The sequence below is a fragment of the Aquarana catesbeiana genome, linkage group LG02, assembly GCF_042186555.1.
Source record: "Aquarana catesbeiana isolate 2022-GZ linkage group LG02, ASM4218655v1, whole genome shotgun sequence".
NCBI classification, from domain to species: domain Eukaryota; kingdom Metazoa; phylum Chordata; class Amphibia; order Anura; family Ranidae; genus Aquarana; species Aquarana catesbeiana.
Window position 1 is genome coordinate 405,851,447 of NC_133325.1, and position 21,160 is coordinate 405,872,606.

At 42.0% G+C, this 21,160-nt stretch overlaps 1 protein-coding gene across 1 annotated transcript in view; it reads right to left on the reverse strand.

The window, feature by feature from the left end:
• HDAC1 (histone deacetylase 1) overlaps nt 1-21,160 on the reverse strand; it is a 63,148-nt gene that overhangs the window by 23,380 nt on the left and 18,608 nt on the right. The window contains exons 4-11 of the mRNA XM_073615368.1: nt 19,789-19,863; nt 19,495-19,633; nt 19,281-19,422; nt 16,356-16,448; nt 16,132-16,240; nt 13,163-13,303; nt 287-395; nt 76-206 (exon numbers count right to left, since the gene is read on the reverse strand). Of these exons, the coding sequence (XP_073471469.1) occupies nt 76-206; nt 287-395; nt 13,163-13,303; nt 16,132-16,240; nt 16,356-16,448; nt 19,281-19,422; nt 19,495-19,633; nt 19,789-19,863 (939 nt within the window). The remainder of the gene's footprint in view (nt 1-75; nt 207-286; nt 396-13,162; nt 13,304-16,131; nt 16,241-16,355; nt 16,449-19,280; nt 19,423-19,494; nt 19,634-19,788; nt 19,864-21,160) is intronic.

Below are 21,160 nucleotides of genomic sequence, written 5' to 3' on the forward strand. Positions count from 1 at the left end.
TTGATCTTAAAGAGGTCACTAAGAAGAAGAAAAAAAAACAAAAAAACAAAACAAAACAAAACAAAAAACACTTACTGGAAATACGTTTGTCAGGATCATCATCATCTTCATCACCACTATCATCCTGCACAGCATCCTCGGGGATCGCCTGCATCTGCACACCAGGCGCATGGGGAAGCATCCGTAGATTCTCAAACAGTCGCTGCCTGAAACAAAGTCATGCTGTCAAAGCAGGCTACCTCTGTCAACCTTTATTCAAATAAAAGACTGTCAATTAACCACTCACTTGATCTTTTCCAGGTACTCATTTGTATTCTGGTTTGTCATATTAGAAGGGCTGATGTGAAGTTTAAAGTCAGGGCCAAAATATTCAAAGTAGTCATTGTATGGAAGCTCTAAAAAGAAAAGGCCACAGGTTATCCTTAACCAACCAAAGCTACTTTTACCGAACAGTTTTCCTATTAAAAATACACATCAATATTGCTTTAAGTACGGTGTAATCTGTATCATTTACCCAATAGCCAATCCTTCTATCCAACGATAGTGCCCTTTTATAACAAGTCTTTCATCAAATGGGGTCTGATGGTTTGGAAGTGCTTAGGTCCCAGGGCAAAAAGTCCACCATCCACAGCAAAATTTAGACAGTCCACTATTTTAACAAACTACTGCAATGCACCCCAGAAGCTTATAAAACCTAGGCACCTACAGTATGCAATGGCAAGTTATGATGCCAAGAACTGCCCCCAACTCATCACACAACATTGGGCTTTTTATTGTACCCTGCATTGTGCTGTGCCATTCAATGGAGTAAAGGCCTCCGCCATGACAATTCTAAAACAAAACATAAATGACTGAGAACATTCATACTGATAGGACTTTGGTTTTAGGAACTACCAAAACCAATGCATCTGTTCTTGTCAACAGAATTTGGTTTTGTTGGGAAGGTGTAGTGAAAGGTTACATTTTACAAGGGAAGTTACTTACACTTAGCCACTCAAAATAGTTGCAAGTAAGATTTTCTGAGGTCCACGCAGAGCTCAAAGAATAAAGTTTTAACCATCCTGACCACCACCCTTAGGTTTATCACAGCAAGCTTTTCATTTGTGGCAATACTTGCCAAGGTGCTGCATATCTACAAGCAATTAGGTACATGCAGCCGACTAAGCACTTAATTTGGGACATACTATTGTCTAAATACAACTGAAGTTTTCATTTACACAATATGAACACTATGACTTGATAGTTTTTCCCTAATGGTATGATTTTTCCTTTCTTTGGTCTAAAAACATGCAAGGATTGATTTTGTTTAATGTTTTTATCATTTGTGTTTTAAGTGTTTCATTAATCAGCAAATCAACTCAAGCCCTTTCCAGGTGCCTCTCCATTGAGCTGTGCATTTAAATGACTTGTGTTGAGGCCATACTTGTGTTGTGAACAAGCACGTAATAATCGCGGGAAACACGTCAAACTAGTCATGCTCTTGTGATATCTCTGGCATTGTTGCTACAGTAAAGAATATTTGAGCATTATGCCTCTCACTGTGGTGTGTGGCCATCCTCTTGTTCCGCATACTGGTGGTTGATGGTGGTGAGCCAGGGACAGCACCTGCTGCGGGTTGTGGTCCGGTTATCATCTGATCGGTGTTCACTTTTTTTTCCGGACTTTGCATACTCACCTTCACACCAGCTCGACGGAAGATTGGATACTTACCTTATGATTTTTCTTCATACTTTAAAGACATGCCAGATAGCCATGAGATCCCGGAGGTCAGCCGTAAGTTCAGGCAACCAACGGAAAATCCATATAGGCCAATGCCTGGGACTCTTTAACCACTTGCCGCCCGCCATATAGCAATATGACGGCGGCAAAGTGGTCGCGATATCCTGACCGGACATGACGTCGACAGGATATCAAGCCGCTGCGTGCCCCCAGGGGCACGCATCGCAGCGATTGTTGCAGTGTGTCACTTTGACACACCAACTCCATTCTAGGTAAGAGTCTAACAGACTCTTTACCACGTGCTCAGCCGTGTCCAATCACAGCTGATCACAATGTAAACAGGAAGAGCCGTTGATTGGCTTTTCCTCACTCGCGTCTGACAGACACGAGTAGAAGAGAGCCGATTGGCTGCTCTCCTGACACGGGGGGGGGGGGGGGGGGTCTGGGACAATTGTTTATCAGCACAGCCCCCCTCAGATGCCCACCCAGGATGCCACCAGGGATGGCCACCACACTGGACCACCAAGTATGCCACCCTAAACCACCAGGGAAATGCCAAACTGTGCCCAGGCAGCTGCCAATCGGTGCCATTAAAAATGCCTGCCAGTGATGCCCATCAGTGAATTCCAGTGCCAGCCATCAGTGCCACCTATGAGTGCCCATCAGTGCTGCCCATCAATGCCAATCGTCAGTGCCATCTCATTGGTGCCCCCTTATCAGTGCAGCTTATCAGTGCCCATCAGTGGAGACAGGAAAAAAAAAAAAAAAAAAAAAAAAACTTAATTTACAAAATTTTATAACAAAAAAAAAAAAAAAATTATATTTTTTTTTTTTTCAAAATTTTCGGTCTTTATTCGTTTAGAAAAAAATAAAGCCCACCGAGGTGATCAAATACCACCAAACGAAAGCTCTATTTGTGGGAACAAAATGATAAAAATGTAGTTTGGGTACAGTGTAGCATGATCGCACAATTATCATTTAAAAAGTGACAGCACTGAAAGCTGAAAATTGGCCTGGGCAGGAAGGTGCGAAAGTGCCCTGTATTGAAGTGGATAAATAGCAATATAGGCTCAATCAGGCTCCTGTTTCGCAAAATGGAAAAACCCATGAGCAAGGAAATCAGAGCTTATTGGGATTCCAGTACCCTGTCTAAATATGTGGCTTTGGAACATATTCCTAGGGGACTTTGCATAAAAAAGTTCCCTACGTTTGAACTTTAGAGTTGAACCGATACCCTCTCCACCTGTTCCATCGACCTTATAAATATTATTTCCTCCAAGAAAAAAAAAGATATTGAGAAACTACAGGATGAATATTCCATTTTGCACAAGGACATTAAGCCCTTACAAGGCATGGCTGAATTTGCCGATTTGGATAAGACACTGAGGCTCCTTTCACATTGGGACGCCCGGCCGTTTTAGCGGTGCTTTTCGGGCGCTAGTGGGACACTTTTTTTTTTTTTTTTTGTAAAAAGTAAAAAAAAGTCTAGTTTTGCGGCGCTTTCAAAGAGCTTTGGAAGCGCTGCCCATTCATTTCAATGGACAGGGTGTTTTGGGAGCGCTAAATACAGAGATTCCAACCTGTCCCAAAGATGCTGCTTGCAGGACTCTTCGTAACGTCTCACAAGCGCAGCGTCCCAGTGTAAAAAAAAAAAAAAAAAAACCCACAGTGAATGGGAGGCGCTTTTCAGAGGCTATTTCTAGGGCTAAAGTGCCTGAAAACTGCCTCAGTGTAAAAGTAGCCTTAGAGCTAGTTTACACTTGCTACAAAACATGCTTTGTTAAAGCTCTCTGAACGTCAGTCAAAGCCCCTGTCACTAAATAAAATGGTTAGCTTATAGTCCTATTTACACCTTACTTTTGCTTGGTGCTTCGATGAGGCTTCAAGCGAGCTTTGCCATAGACTTCTATAGAGGCTTTAAAGCACCACTAAAGCTACACGGGGTACAATTTTTGAAGCGAAGCAGGACTTTAAGTTAACCATTTTATTTAGTTACAGGAGCTTTAACTAGTGCTCAAGAGAGCTTTAACAAAGACTGTCCAAAGCCATGCTTTGAAGCAAGTTTAAGCTAGTCGTTAATGTGTATTGAAGACGTAGCAAGTGTAAATGAGCTCTTAATGAAAGACTGAAATCGATTGGAGAAAGAAGTTATATAAACTAAGAAAGACTAGATGTAAAAGACAAATTGGACTATGACACTAACTTGGTCTATGTATGGAAACGCAGACAATTTTTGGGGTCATCCATCTGGCAAACAGGCCAGCTTTTCTGATACTGAAGCGGAATACATTGATTCAATGGCGAAAGCACTCTGATCATTCGTCTGCACAACCACCGAGACTGAAGCAACAGGATGGTGTTAGCACCCCTGGTCCCCCCCCCCCAAAAAAAAAAAAAAAAAACCAACACGGGGTCCAGAAACAGACCATACAGGAGATCACGGAATCTGGGTACAAGAGGACACGGAGGGGACAGAAACGAGGAAGGAGAGGAAGGTTTCAATCGATTTCCTCTCTGTACTCAAACACGCAAAAAGGAACAGGTACTCATGCCTTAAACATTGAGTAGGATCTTGACAGCAGATGAGACGTCTTTACTCTCTAGGGGCTTGAACAGGTTTATTAGCAATATAAAAGAATTACTTTGAAACCGATTTGGATGGTAATCAATGTGATATGGACACGACACCATTGGGACATGAGTCTATGGGGGGAATGATGTTAACCACTTGTCGACCGCCTCACGATGATATACGTCGGCAGAATGGCACGGGCAGGCAGAATCATGTACCCGTACGTGATCTGCCTCCCGCGGGCGGGGGGTCCGGTCGGACACCCCCCCGGTGCCCGAGGCGGTTGGCTTTTGTCCAGTGGCGATCGGAGGTGAGGGGGAGGCCATCCATTCGTGGCCCCCCCTCTCGCGATCGCCGCCGGCCAATGAAATCATTCCTATGCTGCTGTATGGTAAACAGCAGCAAAGGAAATTATGTCATCTCTCCTCGGCTCTGCATTTTCCGTTCCGGCGCAGAGGAGAGAAGACTGTAATGTGAGTGCACAACACACACACACACACACACAGTAGAACATGCCAGGCACACTGACACCAAGCAGTTTTTTTTTTTTTTTCCTGATTACTGCATGGTGTCAGTTTGTGACAGTTAGTGTGGTAGGGCAGTTATTGTTAGCCCCCTTTAGGTCTAGGGTACCCCACTAACCCCCCTAATAAAAATTTTAACCCCTTGATCACCCCGTCGCCAGTGTCGCTAAGCGATCATTTTTCTGATTGCTGTATTAGTGTCGCTGGTGATGCTAGTTAGTAAGGTAAATATTTAGGTTCACCATTTTATAGCGACAGGGACCCCCATATACTAGCTAATAAATGTTTTAACCCCTTGATTGCCCCCTAGTTAACCCTTTCACCACTGATCACCGTATAACTGTTACGGGTGACGCTGGTTAGTTCGTTTATTTTTTATAGTGTCAGGGCACCCGCTGTTCATTACCGAATAAAGGTTTAGCCCCCTGATCGCCCGGCGGTGATATGCGTCGCCCCCAGGCAGCGTCAGATTAGCGCCAGTACCGCTAACACCCACGCACGCAGCATACGCCTCCCTTAGTGGTATATTATCTGAACTGATCAATATCTGACCTGGTCAGATCTATACTAGCGTCCCCAGCAGTTTAGGGTTCCCAAAAACGCAGTGTTAGCGGGATCAGCCCAGATACCCGCTAGCACCTGCGTTTTGCCCCTCCGCCCGGCCCAGCGCACCCAAGTGCAGTATCGATCGATCACTGATACTTACAAAACACTAAAACGCATAACTGCAGCGCTCGCAGAGTCAGGCCTGATCCCTGCAATCGCTAACAGTTTCTTTGGTAGCGTTTTGGTGAACTGGCAAGCACCAGCGGCCTAGTACACCCCGGTCATAGTCAAACCAGCACTGCAGTAACACTTAGTGACGTGGCGAGTCCCATAAGTGCAGTTCAAGCTGGTGAGGTGGCAAGCACAAGTAGTGTCCCTCTGCCGCCAAGAAGACAAACACAGGCCCGTCGTGCCCATAATGCCCTTCCTGCTGCATTCGCCAATCCTAATTGGGAACCACCACTTCTGCAGCGTCCGTAATTCCCCCATTCACATCCCCAACCAAATGCAGTCGGCTGCATGAGAGGTATTTTCTTTATGTCCTCCCGAGTACCCCTACCCAACGAACACCCCCCCCCCCCCAAAAAAATGTTGTGTCTGCAGCAAGCGCGGATATAGGCGTGACACCCGCTATTATTGTCTCTCCTGTCCTGACAATCCTGGTCTTTGCATTGATGAATGTTTTGAACACTACCATGCACTAGTTGAGTTTTAGCGTAGGATACAGCATTGCACAGACTAGGCACACTTTCACAGGGTCTCCCAAGATGCCATCGCATTTTGAGAGACCCGAACCTGGAACCGGTTACAGTTATAAAAGTTAGTTACAAAAAAAAAAAAAAAATAATATATAAAATTTAAAAAAAAATAGTTGTCGTTTTATTGTTCTCTCTCTTTCTATTGTTCTGCTCTTTACTGTATTCTATTCTGCAATGTTTTATTGTTATTATGTTTTATCATGTTTGCTTTTCAGGTATGCAATTTTTTATACTTTACCGTTTACTGTGTTTTATTGTTAACCATTTTTTTGTCTTCAGGTACGCCATTCACGACTTTGAGTGGTTATACCAGAATGATGCCTGCAGGTTTAGGTATCATCTTGGTATCATTCTTTTCAGCCAGCGGTTGGCTTTCATGTAAAAGCAATCCTAGCGGCTAATTAGCCTCTAGACTGCTTTTACAAGCAGTGGGAGGAAATACCGCCAGCCCCCCCCCCCCCCCCCCCCCGTCTTCCGTGTTTTGCTCTGGCTCTCCTGTCTCAACAGGGAACCTGGGAATGCAGCCGGTGATTCAGCCAGCTTACCATAGAGCTGATCAGAGACCAGAGTGGCTCCAAACATTCCCCGAGATAACATTATTATTTACATTCCCTGAGATAATAAAAAAAAAAAAAAAAAAAAAAAAAATGAAAAGGAACAGTTTAAAAATAAGATAAAAAAGCAAAAAAATAATAAAGAAAAAAGCACCCCTGTCCCCCCCTGCAAACGTCGGTCTGGCGTCAAATGTAAACAGCAATTGCACCATGCATGTGAGGTATCACCGCGAAGGTCAGATCGAGGGCAGTAGACCTCCTCTGTAAATCTAAAGCGGTAACCTGTAAAGGCTTTTAAAAATGTATTTATTTTGTTGCCACTGCACGTTTGTGCGCAATTGTAAAGTATGTCATGTTTGGTATCCATGTACTCGGCCTAAGATCATCTTTTTAATCCATCAAACATTTGGGCAATATAGTGTGTTTTAGTGCATTAAAATTTTTTAAAAAGTGTGTTTTTTCCCCAAAAAATGCGTTTGAAAAATCGCTGCGCAAATACTGTGTGAAAAAAAAACAAAAACGAAACACCCACCATTTTAATCTGTAGGGCATTTGCTTTAAAAAATATATAATGTTTGGGGGTTCAAAGTAATTTTCTTGCAAAAAAAAAAATAAAATAATTTTTCCTGTAAACAAAAAGTGTCAGAAAGGGCTTTGTCTTCAAGTGGTTAGAAGAGTGGGTGATGTGTGACATAAGCTTCTAAATGTAGTGCATAAAATGCCAGGACAGTTCAAAATCCCCCCCAAATGACCCCATTTTGGAAAGTAGACACCCCAAGCTATTTGCTGAGAGGCATGTCGAGTCCATGGAATATTTTATATTGTGACACAAGTTGCGGGAAAGAGACACTTTTTTTTTTTTTTGCACAAAGTTGTCACTAAATGATATATTGCTCAAACATGCCATGGGAATATGTGAAATTACACCCCAAAATACATTCTGTTGCTTCTCACAGTTTCGGAGGCCATGAAATGCCCAGGTGGCACAAACCCCCCCCAAATGACCCATTTTGGAAAGTAGACACCCCAAGCTATTTGCTGAGAGGTATAGTGAGTATTTTGCAGACCTCACATTTTTGTCACAAAGTTTTGAAAATTGAAAAAAAAAATGTTTTTTCTTGTCTTTCTTCATTTTCAAAAACAAATGAGAGCTGCAAAATACTCACCATGCCTCTCAGCAAATAGCTTGGGGTGTCTACTTTCCAAAATGGGGTCATTTGGGGGGGGGGGGGGGGGTTTGGGCCACCTGGGCATTCCATGGCCTCCGAAACTGTGATAGGCAGTGAAGAGTGAAATCAAAAATTTACACCCTTAGAAATCCTGAAGGCGGTGATTGGTTTTCGGGGCCCCGTACGCGGCTAGGCTCCCAAAAAGTCCCACACATGTGGTATCCCCATACTCAGGAGAAGCAGCTAAATGTATTATGGGGTGCAATTCCACATATGCCCATGGCCTGTGTGAGCAATATATCATTTAGTGACAACTTTTTGTAATTTTTTTTTTTGTCATTATCCAATCACAAAAAAAAACTCAACATGCCTCTCAGCAATTTCCTTGGGGTGTCTACTTTCCAAAATGGGGTCATTTGGGGGGGTTTTGTACTGCCCTGCCATTTTAGCACCTCAAGAAATGACATAGGCAGTCATAAACTAAAAGCTGTGTAAATTCCAGAAAACGTACCCTAGTTTGTAGACGCTATAACTTTTGCGCAAACCAATAAATATACGCTTATTGACATTTTTTTTTACCAAAGACATGTGGCCGAATACATTTTGGCCTAAATGTATGACTAAAATTGAGTTTATTGGATTTTTTTTTTTTTATAACAAAAAGTAGAAAATATCATTTTTTTTTTCAAAAGTTTCGGTCTTTTTCCGTTTATAGCACAAAAAATAAAAACCGCAGAGGTGATCAAATACCATCAAAAGAAAGCTCTATTTGTGGGAAGAAAAGGATGCAAATTTCGTTTGGGCACAGCATTGCATGACCGCGCAATTAGCAGTTAAAGCGACGCAGTGCCAAATTGTAAAAAGTGCTCTGGTCAGGAAGGGGGTAAATCCTTCCGGGGCTGAAGTGGTTAAATATACATTCAGGGAGTTGTGTGCTTTGGGCAAGTTGGGGGATTTGTACAAATCCGGGTGTTGATATTGAGTTAAAGATTGAGGTTACCAAGTCATTTAAAAAACAGGATGAGATTTTTTTTCCTGTAAGGGAACGGTGTCTGGAGATGGATACATTTCAAAAGATTGATAGAACGTGATTTGACCAGATAAGCGTCACGGCCATTAGTGCAGACACTAATCAGGATAATTTATCCAGTAAGAAACGGGCAAGCCCTCAAATGTCTGGGGGAAGATACTTCTATTGTAAGAAATTCAGACAAAGGGGGGTTGGTGGTAGTTATGGGGATGGATGTTTGTAGGACAAGAAGCTGACAGACAACTGTCAGATACCCGTACTTAAAATGAAATAGTGATCCCACCAAAATACAAAGTGGGAACGAATTTGGTTAATGAAGGGGTCAGTTTGGGTGATTTTGACAAAAAGGCTGCTAACCATTTAATTCCAGATTATCCAGTGACGTCCATTTTCCATCACCTACCTAAGACAAAAGGGCTGGATCCATTGCATGGGTGGCCCATTATCTCAGTCCTTGGCTCTCTCAATGAGAGAGATTGGTTGGATGGTATGTTACAACCCCTTGCGAGTCAACTTCCCAGCTACAAAAAAAAAAAAAAAAAAAAAAAAGCTGAGCATCGCAGGTGTCGCACTATGGGATGAACATGCCATGTGGATCACCTGTGATGTTTCCAGTCTGTATTCCAGCATTCTGCACACATTAGCCATTAAAGCTGTCAACTTCTATTTGGAACATCACACTGTTGACATTTGAGGTCCGTATGTTATTTTTAGATGTTCTGCAGTATTTGTTGACAAATAACTTTTTTCTTTAGTGGAGATTTTTTTTTCCCCTTCAGAAGTGTGGAGCGGCGATGGAAGCAAAAGTTTTCGCCCTCACTTGCCAATCTGCATATGGAAGCATCACTACATTTTTGGAGGCGATAATCCCATATCAGAATGTTCCATCGCTACATAGACTATTTGAAATTCATTGTACATGACCGTTTTGGAACAGTTCTTTGAATATCGTAACAATGAGAGGAACCTACATGTTTACAGGACAATGTGACAAAAAGGAGATCTGTTTCCTTGATGTACATCTATGTGGCAATGGGACTGACGTACACACTACTCTATAGAAAATCCCTGTCAAGCAATAACTTGTTGATGGCCAAATCAGGACATCTACATCATTACTATTAAAAGTATTCTGGTAGGTCAATTTTTAAGAATTTGCCACATATGCAGTGACCAAGAAATTTAAGACGTAGAGGTTCTGGGTATCCCAGATAGGGCATTGTCCATTGCAGACTCCAAAAATAGGGGTGATCTACTCAAGGGCACTGGGCGTGGTGATCGCAAGAGAACCAAGGAAAGTTTTAATAAGGAGCGACCCACGTTTAGTCTTGAGTTTGAGGACATTAAGCGTATTGTGCACAGATACCTTCCCATTCTCTGAGGACCGGACTTGTGTCGATCTCCTGAGAGATGGAGTAAACATGGTGTCTAGAAGGGCCCCTACACTGGGGAATTCTTTATCTCCGAGCATATTCAATCCTGTTAGAGGACAGTGTCACCTGGCTGCATTTCAGGGGCAACTATAGATGTGGTACCACTAGTTGTCTGTTGCAGGCACATCAAGGGTGACATTGTACGGTCTTTTTCTACTGTCAAGGAACACAGTATGCAGTCTTTTTACAATTGTAATACTAAATATGCGGTTTATATCATCACATGCAAGTTGTGCAACATACAGTATATAAGATGCACCACTAGAAGTCTTAGGGACAGATTTTAAAAACATCTATTCAGCAAGAAAAATCAATCCACGACTGTCGCCCATCACATTTTCACCTATGTCTAGCGGTTACACATTTTGCCTGTCACCATCATGCAAAGACACGACATGAGAAGTTATTTCTTCTATGTGATGTAGCTTGGATATTTTATTTTTTGTTTATTGGATTTTTTTTTTTCTCTCATTATATAGTGATACCATTCCAAGGTTGTATCATATTCTGTCTCTGTTTTTAAATGACGGTGGGCTATTGCGTTTCCTTTTTGTCTCTAATTTTTCTTTTATTGGATTATATTTGAGGATTTTCTCTTTTCTTTCAAATTATTTTTGGCAAGATCTTAGATGTGACATTCCTGATAATGTTATTTTTCCCTTTCTTTGGTCTAAAAACATGCAATGATTGATTTTGTTTAATGCTTTTATCATGCGTTTTAAGTGTTTCATTAGTCAGCCAATCAACTTCAGGTGCCTCTCATTTGAGCTGTGCATTTAAAGGACTTGTGTTGAGGCCATACTTGTGTTGTGAACAAGCACGTAATAATCGCGTGAAAAGCGTTAAACTAGTCATGCTCCTGTGATATCTCTGGCATTGTGGCTACAATAAAGAATATTTAAGCACCATCCCTCCCACTGTGGTGTGCAGCCATCCTCTTGTTCTGCATAATAGTTTTTCCCTCCAAAGAAGCATTAGCACACATCACAGTGATACCCTATAAGCTTTTACAGCAGCATGTGGCGCGACTGGTGCAAATTCATTTTGGACAAGGGTCTGGTCTCAACAGATAATTAGTGCAACTCATGAAACAAATCTGTAAGAACCACTAAAGCAGCAGCCAAAAAGAGCAATCTGATGTGGATTTGCAAAAAGACACTGCGATCTGTCACCAGCTGTTTACGCCAGACACAGCCAATGACTGATCAGTGTACCGGTCCGCTGCCAGTACCATGTGATCGCTGTGACCAATTACAGTAGATCACATGACAATTGTAAATGTATGACTTCCTTTCATGCTGTCCATTGTGTATAACTGTGTTTTGGTACGTGCGATTGGTCAGTGATCACATGATACAGACAGGGCCAATCACACTGAATTAATCAGTTTCATTCAGTAAAAAATGGTTGCTTATACCAATGAAAATATATATATATATATATATATATATATATATATATATATATATATATATATATATATATATATATATATATATATATATATATATATATATATATATATATATATATATATATGTATGTATGCACCTGATCACTTCCCCATAGTACAATGTTACTATGGCAACACTGTATTGCTCTGGTCAGTGTGTTTAAAAAAATAAATAAAAAGGAAATTTCTTAAATAAGTCAATTTTTCTCCTTCACTGATGTGCGCGGATGAGGTTGCACCGGTATGCGGCACTGACTTGCATCACTGATGGGCACAGACTGGCATCACTGCTGGGTGCTGTTGGGACTGCACTGAATCAGTGCCCTGATTATCTGTATAGGTCTCCCCAGTGAGGAGATTCCGCAGATAGGCTCTCCTCTCACGCTGTCAGTGTGAGGCGAGGAGAGCAGATTACCGGCATGTCCATGTTTTCATGTGATCGGCTATGATTGGACACAGCCGCTCACATGGGTAAAGAGTGGTATCGGCTCTTAACCGAGATCGGGGTTGCGCCGTGACCCAGTGCGATATCATATGATGTCGGCCCAGAACAAGAGGGGATCCCGCCCGCTGTCATTTGTCTATACAGAGATTAAAAATAAAATAAAAATTATAATACGGTCACCATTCAGTGTCCCTGATCACCGCCACACTCATATGATAACGCTGTACTGCACTGGTGACAGTATGTAACAAAATTTTAAAAAAAATAAATAAAAAAAATTTACAAAAACTTCAAAAAAACACCATGGCTCTTACGAAATACCTTCTACTTTCCAAAAAAAAGGATTATTTGGGGGGATAGTTGTACTGTCCTGGCATTTTCCTGGGCTGTCAGTACAGATTGATTTTCAGATATATGTACCATAGTTTGTGACTACATTTTGGCCTAAAATTATGAAGAAAAAAATGTTGCTAAATATTTTCTAAGAGAAACTAAGAAAAACACGTTTATTCAGAATTTTCGGTCGTTTTTGGTTTAATTAGCAAAAAATGAAAAAAACACAGTGGTGATTAGATACCACCAAAAGAAAGCTCTATTTGTGTGAAAAAAAAAAAATTTCGTATGGGTACAGTGTTGCATGACTGTGCAATTGTCATTTAAAGTGTGACAGCGCTGAAAATTGGCCTGGGCGGGAAGGGGGTGAAAATGCCCGGTATTGAAGTAGCTAAACAAAAAACAGCAGCCAAAAGATTAATATCTAATGCGATTTAAAAAAAAAAATGGGGAGACCAATTAGATATCACTAGCAGGTTTTGTTGTTTCAATAAGACATCCATACAGGAATCGTCCTATACCATGCCCTTCTTTGACTGAACTGATTTGTTAGCATGGAACCAGTGCCATACCTTAGATACAAACACAATAGCATGCTGTGAAATGTACAGACACACTGTACTGACCATTGGGTATTTCTGTGTCCAGAGCCACAGCTGTCTCGAATGTCCAACAGCGGGCAACATTTCTAATGGTGTAGCCACCACCACCCAGCATCAGCAATGGTAGATTGAAGGTCTTCATAAACTCCACACACTTGGCATGTCCTGGAAAAACAAAAAGACACTAATAAAAAAGGTTCATGGGAAATATATATTTCTGTTACAGCTGCAGAATGCTTGGAATCAAATTTAGCAAAAAGCAATGCAGCACATGCTCAAACCACAACTTAAGTAAGGAGGATCTGTGAACTCACCGGTACCACTGTAAACAGAAACAGCATTGTTAGGCTCATGATGACACTCACTTTGCTTTGAATCCCCCCCCCCCCATCATTTCTTGTTGTTTTAGTCTTTTTGGTTTTGGATAAAACACATTTGCACACATTAACTACACACTATGATGGCTGCAACACGTGGAGAATATTTAAACATTTTGTACGGTGCGCATGTGACTTCCCCTAAGGTAACGGAGCTTGTGACTGGGCACTCAAGCCCAAGCACCAACATTGCAAGCCAGACTAAGCTCCAGTACCAGAGCTGGGAGGAAGTATGGATCAGAGAGAAAATTGCTGAGGGTTGGACTATCAGAAGACACCGTCATTTTTGAAATGCATGAGCAAAGCGACAGTTTCTCCGTCTGCTCCACAGACCCAAAAACAAAACCACACCACAAAACACATGCTTAGATACTGTATTATTTACATATACATATTTAACACCAACAATACAATTTGATAATAAAAAGTTTGCAGTATGAGAGATAGTAAATCATGTATTATGTTGAGCGCCTGTGGCACAAGACTAAGACCCAGGAAGACTTCACACAATATAAATCTGCCCTCCTAAAATACTACTCCTGCCTTCACACTGCCAAACAGACCTACTTTATCACACTCATCAACACCTTCTCATCCAGTCCACGTCAACTCTTCTCTACCTTCAACACTCTACTCTGTCCTCCACTGCCTCCACCCACCAACTCACTCACTGCCCAGGAGATTGCCAATCACTTCAAAACTAAGATTGATACAATTCATGAGGAGATCGCCAATGTGCAAAAACCTCCCCCATGCAACACCCCATGTCCACAGATACAATCATTACTTCCCTCATTCAACCCTGCTACTACTACTGAGGTTGCTAAACTTTTATCTAGCACTCATCTAACCACTTGCCCCCTGGATCCTGTTCCCTCACAAATGCTACGCTCACCCTCTGACTCGATTCTACGCTCTCTAACTCACATTTTCAACCTCTCCCTCTCTCGTGGCATCTTCCCAAACTCTCTAAAACATGCGCTAGTCACCCCCATACTAAAAAAGCCCTCACCGGATCCCACCAATCTCAACAACTTCCGTCCCATCTCCTTACCCTCCTTCTCCTCCAAACTTCTTGAAAGACTGGTCTACAACCGATTAAGCGACCATCTGACCATGAATAAACTTCTTGATCCCCTTCAGTCCGGTTTTCGCCCTTAACACTCCACGAAAACTGCTCTCCTTAAACTCTCAAATGACCTACTAATGGCTAAAGCCAATGGACACTATTCTGTACTACTTCTCCTGGATCTCTCTGCTGCCTTTGACACAGTGGACCACCCCCTCCTCCTCAAAAAACTCCACTCCTTTGGTCTCCGAAACTGTACTCTTCGCTGGTTCTCATCCTACCTATCCCACCGCTCCTTCAGTGTCACTTACAACTCTACTTCCTCCTCTCCTCTTCCTTTTTCCGTTGGGGTCCCCCAAGGTTCTGTTCTCGGACCTCTCCTTTTCTCAATCTACACCACCTCCTTGGGTCAGTTGATTGCCTCCCACGGCTTTAAATATCATCTCTACGCTGATGACACCCAAATCTATCTCTCCACCCCCCAGCTCTCTCCATCTGTCTCCTCACGCATTACCAACTTATTAGCAGACATATCAGCCTGGATGTCACATCACTTTCTCAAACTCAACCTATCCAAAACCGAGCTCATGATATTTCCTCCCTCAGGTGCCACTTCCCCTGATCTCCCTGTCAAGATCAACGGCTCAACTATCAACCCATGTCCCCACGCCAAGGTCCTAGGTGTAATCCTGGACTCTGAACTAACCTTTCGACCCCACATTCTATCACTATCCAAAGCTTGCCGCCTCTGTCTTCGCAACATCTCCAAGATACGCCCCTTCCTAACCAATGACACCACAAAGCTTCTAATCCACTCCCTGGTCATCTCCCGCCTTGACTACTGCAACTCCCTCCTCATTGGTTTACCTCTAAATAGGCTATCCCCACTTCAGTCCATCATGAACGCTGCGGCCAGGCTCATCCACCACACAAACCGCTCAGCGTCTGCTACACCCCTCTGCCAATCCGTCACCGAATTAAATTCAAGATACTAACTATAACTTACAAAGCCATCCACAACCTGGCCCCTAGCTACATCTCTAACCTAGTCACAAAATACCAACCTAATCGTTCTCTTCGCTCCTCCCAAGACCTCCTGCTCTCAAACTCCCTTGTCACCTCATCCCATGCTCGCCTTCAGGACTTCTCCAGAGCCTCCCCCATCCTCTGGAATGCTCTACCCCAATCCGTCCGATTTTCTCCTACTTTATCCACTTTCAGACGATCCCTGAAAACTCATCTCTTCAGAGAAGCCTATCTGGCCCCCACCTAACAACTGTACATTTATCTTCTCAATCAGCACATCACCCACAGTTATTACCTCTTGTATCTCTTGACCTTCCCTCTTAGATTGTAAGCTCTAAGGAGCAGGGCCCTCTGATTCCTACTGTATCAAATTGTATTGTATTTGTACTGTCTACCCTCAAGTTGTAAAGCGCTACGTAAACTGTTGGCGCTATATAAATACTGTATAATAATAACAATAATAATAATGTATTAGCTTAAGAAAAATTAAAAAAAAAAAAAAAAAAAAATCGGAAACTCACCTTTGATAGTTAGATTAAAGCACCCAAGTCTGTCCCCAGAAAGTGAATCTGCACCACACTGCAGGACAACAGCACTAGGCTGGTACATTTCCATAACCTTAGTCATGACCTAATTAATAGGCAAAATAAGAAAAATGGTAGAATAGGACATGAGCCAACTTGAACAAAAACTTGATTTTACTGTTATTACAAATTATCTTCTGATCACCAACATGTACACTTACTGGTTTAAATATGGCTTCATAGGATTCATCATCAATTCCATCTCGCAATGGGTAGTTTACTGCATAGTATTTACCTTTTCCAGCCCCAATATCCTATTTAGCAAACAATAAAACAAGTGATTTAAGGAATGCCGTTTTTCATTATTTAACAAATCCCTTTCATAATGAAAGCAGGAGTTAACAACTCTTCAGCATCCCTCACTAAACTGTGCACTGCAAATGAATTGGATATTTTTTAAAAAATTTTTCTCAGCACCTACTGTATATCTGCTGTATTCATTTTTCACTTCCTCCTCCCTAGCCGTGGCTCATCGCATCATTTCCTGTTTGCAATGGCTTCTGGGAAGGGGCGGCAACTTCCTGACACTGCCGTTGCTATGGAAACCTGACCTGAAACCTATTACACTGCTTGTGCTGCACTGAGCATGTGCGAGATCTGCAAGGCTGAGATCCAGGAAAAAATAGTCTGGCTTCAGATGCCCACACTTAAGATGGCCACGGCCTGCTGTAAGTTTATAAAATAACAAACTGCTGCTATAAACGAACAAAACAGACCTTAGTTTACAGACTAACTTTACTAGAATACATTAAGCTTGTGTATTATAGGGGTATTTTTATTTAAAAAGTCTGGAACACCACTTTAAAGGGTATAAGAGCAGCCTGGTAGAATGAGCCAGCTTCTGCGAATTTAAAAATAAAAAAAAAAGTCCTGTCAGTTTTCCGAGCAGTGTGGCTCAGGTGCCAATTCAGGCCCATTGACTTCTATGCGAATGCTTCTGAATCCCACATGACATTCAGTTGTGAACACGATAAAATCCCGACCTGGTCAAATACTGACTTGAAACGCTAAATTATTTTGTCAATTTGCTGTAAAAACAGAGCTGCAATTCACACCGCACACCTGTGAACCCAGCCTTATTCCGAAGGCCAAGTCTTCACTTGGACTCCCTGTCTCAGGTGAGTTGCATCACCTGCCAAGAGTTACAATTCATACCATAGTGCCAACAGCAGGTGTGCAGACCCAGGTATTCAAAAACCGAGATCGCATCAAAGAGCTACCCAAAAGAATTGTCAGGAGGTTTAGGCTCAGTTCACACCAGTGTGACTTCAGATGCAATTTGAGTCGCACAAAACTGAAAGACAATGGAAATCACACTACTTTCAATGGTGCCCGTTCACATCAATGCAACCTATTAGGCTGCGATTTTGGAAATGTTTCCTGTACTACCTTGGTGCAATTCCAGCACAATTTTGGTTCCATAAAATATGCAAACCTCACCATTAAAGCGCTTAACTTCCCAAATATTGTACTGTAATTTTAATTTTTAAACATTTCCACGGGTAGCTTGAAACGTCAGTGTTAAGTCTCTATCCCTACATGCATTTTGTCTCATCAGGAACTGAAAGTTTATAAGAAAAAAAAGGGAAGAAAGAAGGCGATAAAAATGCAACTGCAGACATCACCAAGGCTCCATTCAAATTTTGCGTTTTGGGATCTTGGGCAGAATCGCTGCAATTCTGCCTGCAACCACGAAAACATATGTACAGGTGCCATTCATTTTCAATGGCACCTAAATGCGGTGTTTTGCCATGATATTTGCGCAGCAATCCACAACACGTGAATCTTGCACACAAAAGATTCTCCTTCTTGGGCAACAAGGTTTGCACGTTGCAGTTTGCTGCACGTTAATTGCATCAAAACTGAAATGCATTTTAGGTGCCATTGAAAATGAATGGTACCCAAACATGCCATTTAAGCAATAAAGAAAACTGTTTTATCAACTTTCCTGACAATTAAAAGCTGTGGGCTTCTTTTTACCACCAGTTTTCATTTCCTTTAAAGATTCACCCCACATGTAGGAAGTATTTGCATGCACACAACCATATGCCACCCAAAAATCGCAAATTCAGATCCCGGTCAGCTACACTCATATTAAACACACCTGCAAGCTATATTTAACCCTTTCACTGTCAGAACTGTTTTTACATTTGTTTCCACGTTTTGAACATAAAGGGCTTAAAGCTTAGTACACACAGGCCTGATTGTGGGGCGACATTGGCAGGCTTAATAAAAACCGTTCAGCATTCGATCCATGTGTAAGGCAGTCGGTCCGTCAGAAGCTGGATGTTCGGCAGGCTTCTGTCGGATAAGCATGATGGAAAACCAGCAGCCGACCGGCTCCCGATCAGCACTCAGCCAATGGCTGAGAGCTCTGACCAGAGTGTTCTGGCAGGGGGGACCTTCCCCCTATCAGAACACAATAGAACAGCAGGTGAGATAGCTGTACTAACATTGAATTGTTAGTACAGCAGCTTCGACCGGAGCTGTCAGTTTTTTTTTTTCGTTCAACCCAGCAGGTTGCTAGTGTACTAGTGGTGTGTATTAGGCTTAAGTTACTTGAGCGTAACTTTAAACACTTTTTTCTCATTAACAGGAGTCAAAAAGTCCTTTGATTTTGGGGTGGGGGGGTCAAAGTCACAAAGCAAACGTTTGAAGAAAACTGCTTTATACATACTTGTCCATTGGTCTATTTGTTAAAACTTGACTCTGTAGCACAGTTCCCAGCACCTATTCAATTTGACTTCTCAGGTGGGTAAAATAGCGTATTACCCGCTGGCTACTGTGGTTCCTCCTGTTGCCCTTCAGTCATTGAAGGACAATAGTGACGCAGGGGCTGTCATAAGTCACAGTGGTTAAAGGAGGACATACTATTTGAGGCACCCAAAGTGTTGCATCAGATCAGTCCTGGGAGCTCTGCTGAAGCTTGAAGTTTTACCAAATGGACTGATTGACAGGCATGTATAAAAAGTGTTTTTTTCACAGGGCAATTCACAGGTTTTGCCATTCAGTGACCTCTTAAAAGAGCCACTTTAAAAATCCTAACTAAACACAGTAACCACATTTACTATATTTTTAACACTTACCCTCAGGTCCCCAGTCCCTGGAAAATATTCTCCATATTTATGAAAAGAAACAGTCATGACTCTGTCTGTGGTGTAAAAAGCTTCTTCCACGCCATCACCATGATGAATATCAATATCAATGTACAGTACTCTCTGATGATACCTAGAACAAAAAAAACAGGCATAAGAAAAAAAGCTCTATGCCTGCTATGGTTGCGTAGCAATGAATACATACTTAAGAAGTTCCAGAATGGCAAGCACTATGTCATTGACGTAGCAAAAGCCAGATGCCTCAGATTTCTTGGCATGATGAAGTCCACCTGCCCAGTTTACGGCAATGTCCGTTTGCTGCTTGTTTAGTTTAACAGAGCTTGCTGTAAAATAAAATAAAACAAAAAAAGTTAAAAAAGGAGGAAAAAAAAAAAAAAAAAAACAGTATAGGCTTAGCAGTCTTTGAATATGAGGATGTGACAAAGCCAAAATAAACAAATATCTTCAGGCACTTTTGGAAGCAAAATAAAATACTCACCAACAGATCCTCCTGTTGACAATTGGCAGAATTCAAAGAGTCCATCAAACACAGGACAGTCTTCTCCGACATTAACTGTGGGAACAAAATAACATGGGTTACAAACATAAATTAACAAATGTTTTATTGTTTAAGTAATCCCATCAAAGTGATTAAGTGATATGATGCACCTAGAGGCCCCCGTATAGTTTCAAAACATTCACAAGTCCCGCCGGAGCCCCAACACCTTGGTAATGCTGAAGGCTGTCCTACCCTTTCTCACTTCTTATGACTGTACCACTGCAGGGACCACCAACAAGATGCAGAAGGTAGCAGACCAGTAGTTGACTTAGCAGAAGTCAGAAATCGCATAAAGAACAATCCAGAGTTTAAAAATCCTCCAGTGCTTATAAGGATGTTTAAAACTGTATGCATACACCCCTAGGTGCTTCTATTTTATTCATGTTGCCAGATTAAATCACTGATGTGGCAATAGGATTTATTTTAAAGGTTTCACAACCTCCTGAAAATGCTAGCTATCTGCTTTCAATACTGCCACTCTCCTAGAACACGCATGTAGAAGACAGAACACCTAATCTGCAACAACTTGCGCATTAAAACTACTTAATCTGCATACTTGCTGTCCACTGGATCAGCAAGAAAGCCAAGGAATTATTTAGAAAAAAGGAGAGGGCCAGCATTTTCAGCATCCATACTTCCTGGCTACAGGTTTACTTAAAATTGCTTTATATAATAATTTTAAAATGTGTATGGTGGAATATCTGCGCTTGTGCTGTTTGAATGTAACCATTCACCAGCTTTTTTGGATATCAGTGCCTAAGAAAAAACTTTTCAATAATCTTTTTTCTAAACTGGGAGTACTGCACCATGAAGCCTCTCTTTTCTATCATATGATTTATCCCACTGCTGGAGATTTCCTGGATAAGGATACTGTTGCAACTACAGGATAACCATACTGCAGGAGAGTTCGTTGTATTACTAAGATCCCTGCATCAGATTAACACATGGAGGAATATCCCTGATCTGAGTGATCCCTTGATGAGCGCATTTGATCTCCATCATTTGAGGTTGGGTCCCCAGAGACTGAGTGGACACATGGGCTTGATAAAGTGGGTCTAGGATGGGAGGTGTCCAAGGAGACTGGGAAATGTGCAATAGCACAGGAGACAAAAATTAAAAAAGGGGGTGCCAGAGGGATGGCTGAGCTTGTAAGACCATAAGGGGTGTTCTATGCACCTGAATGGCATCGAGGCAACTATCCAAATAACCAGCAGGGTTCACAATCAGCCAATAACTTATAGAAGAGTGTGTGCAACTTCATGCAAAGGGCTTAGATGACCTCTGGCTTTGAGCTCTATGGACTTCCATGGCA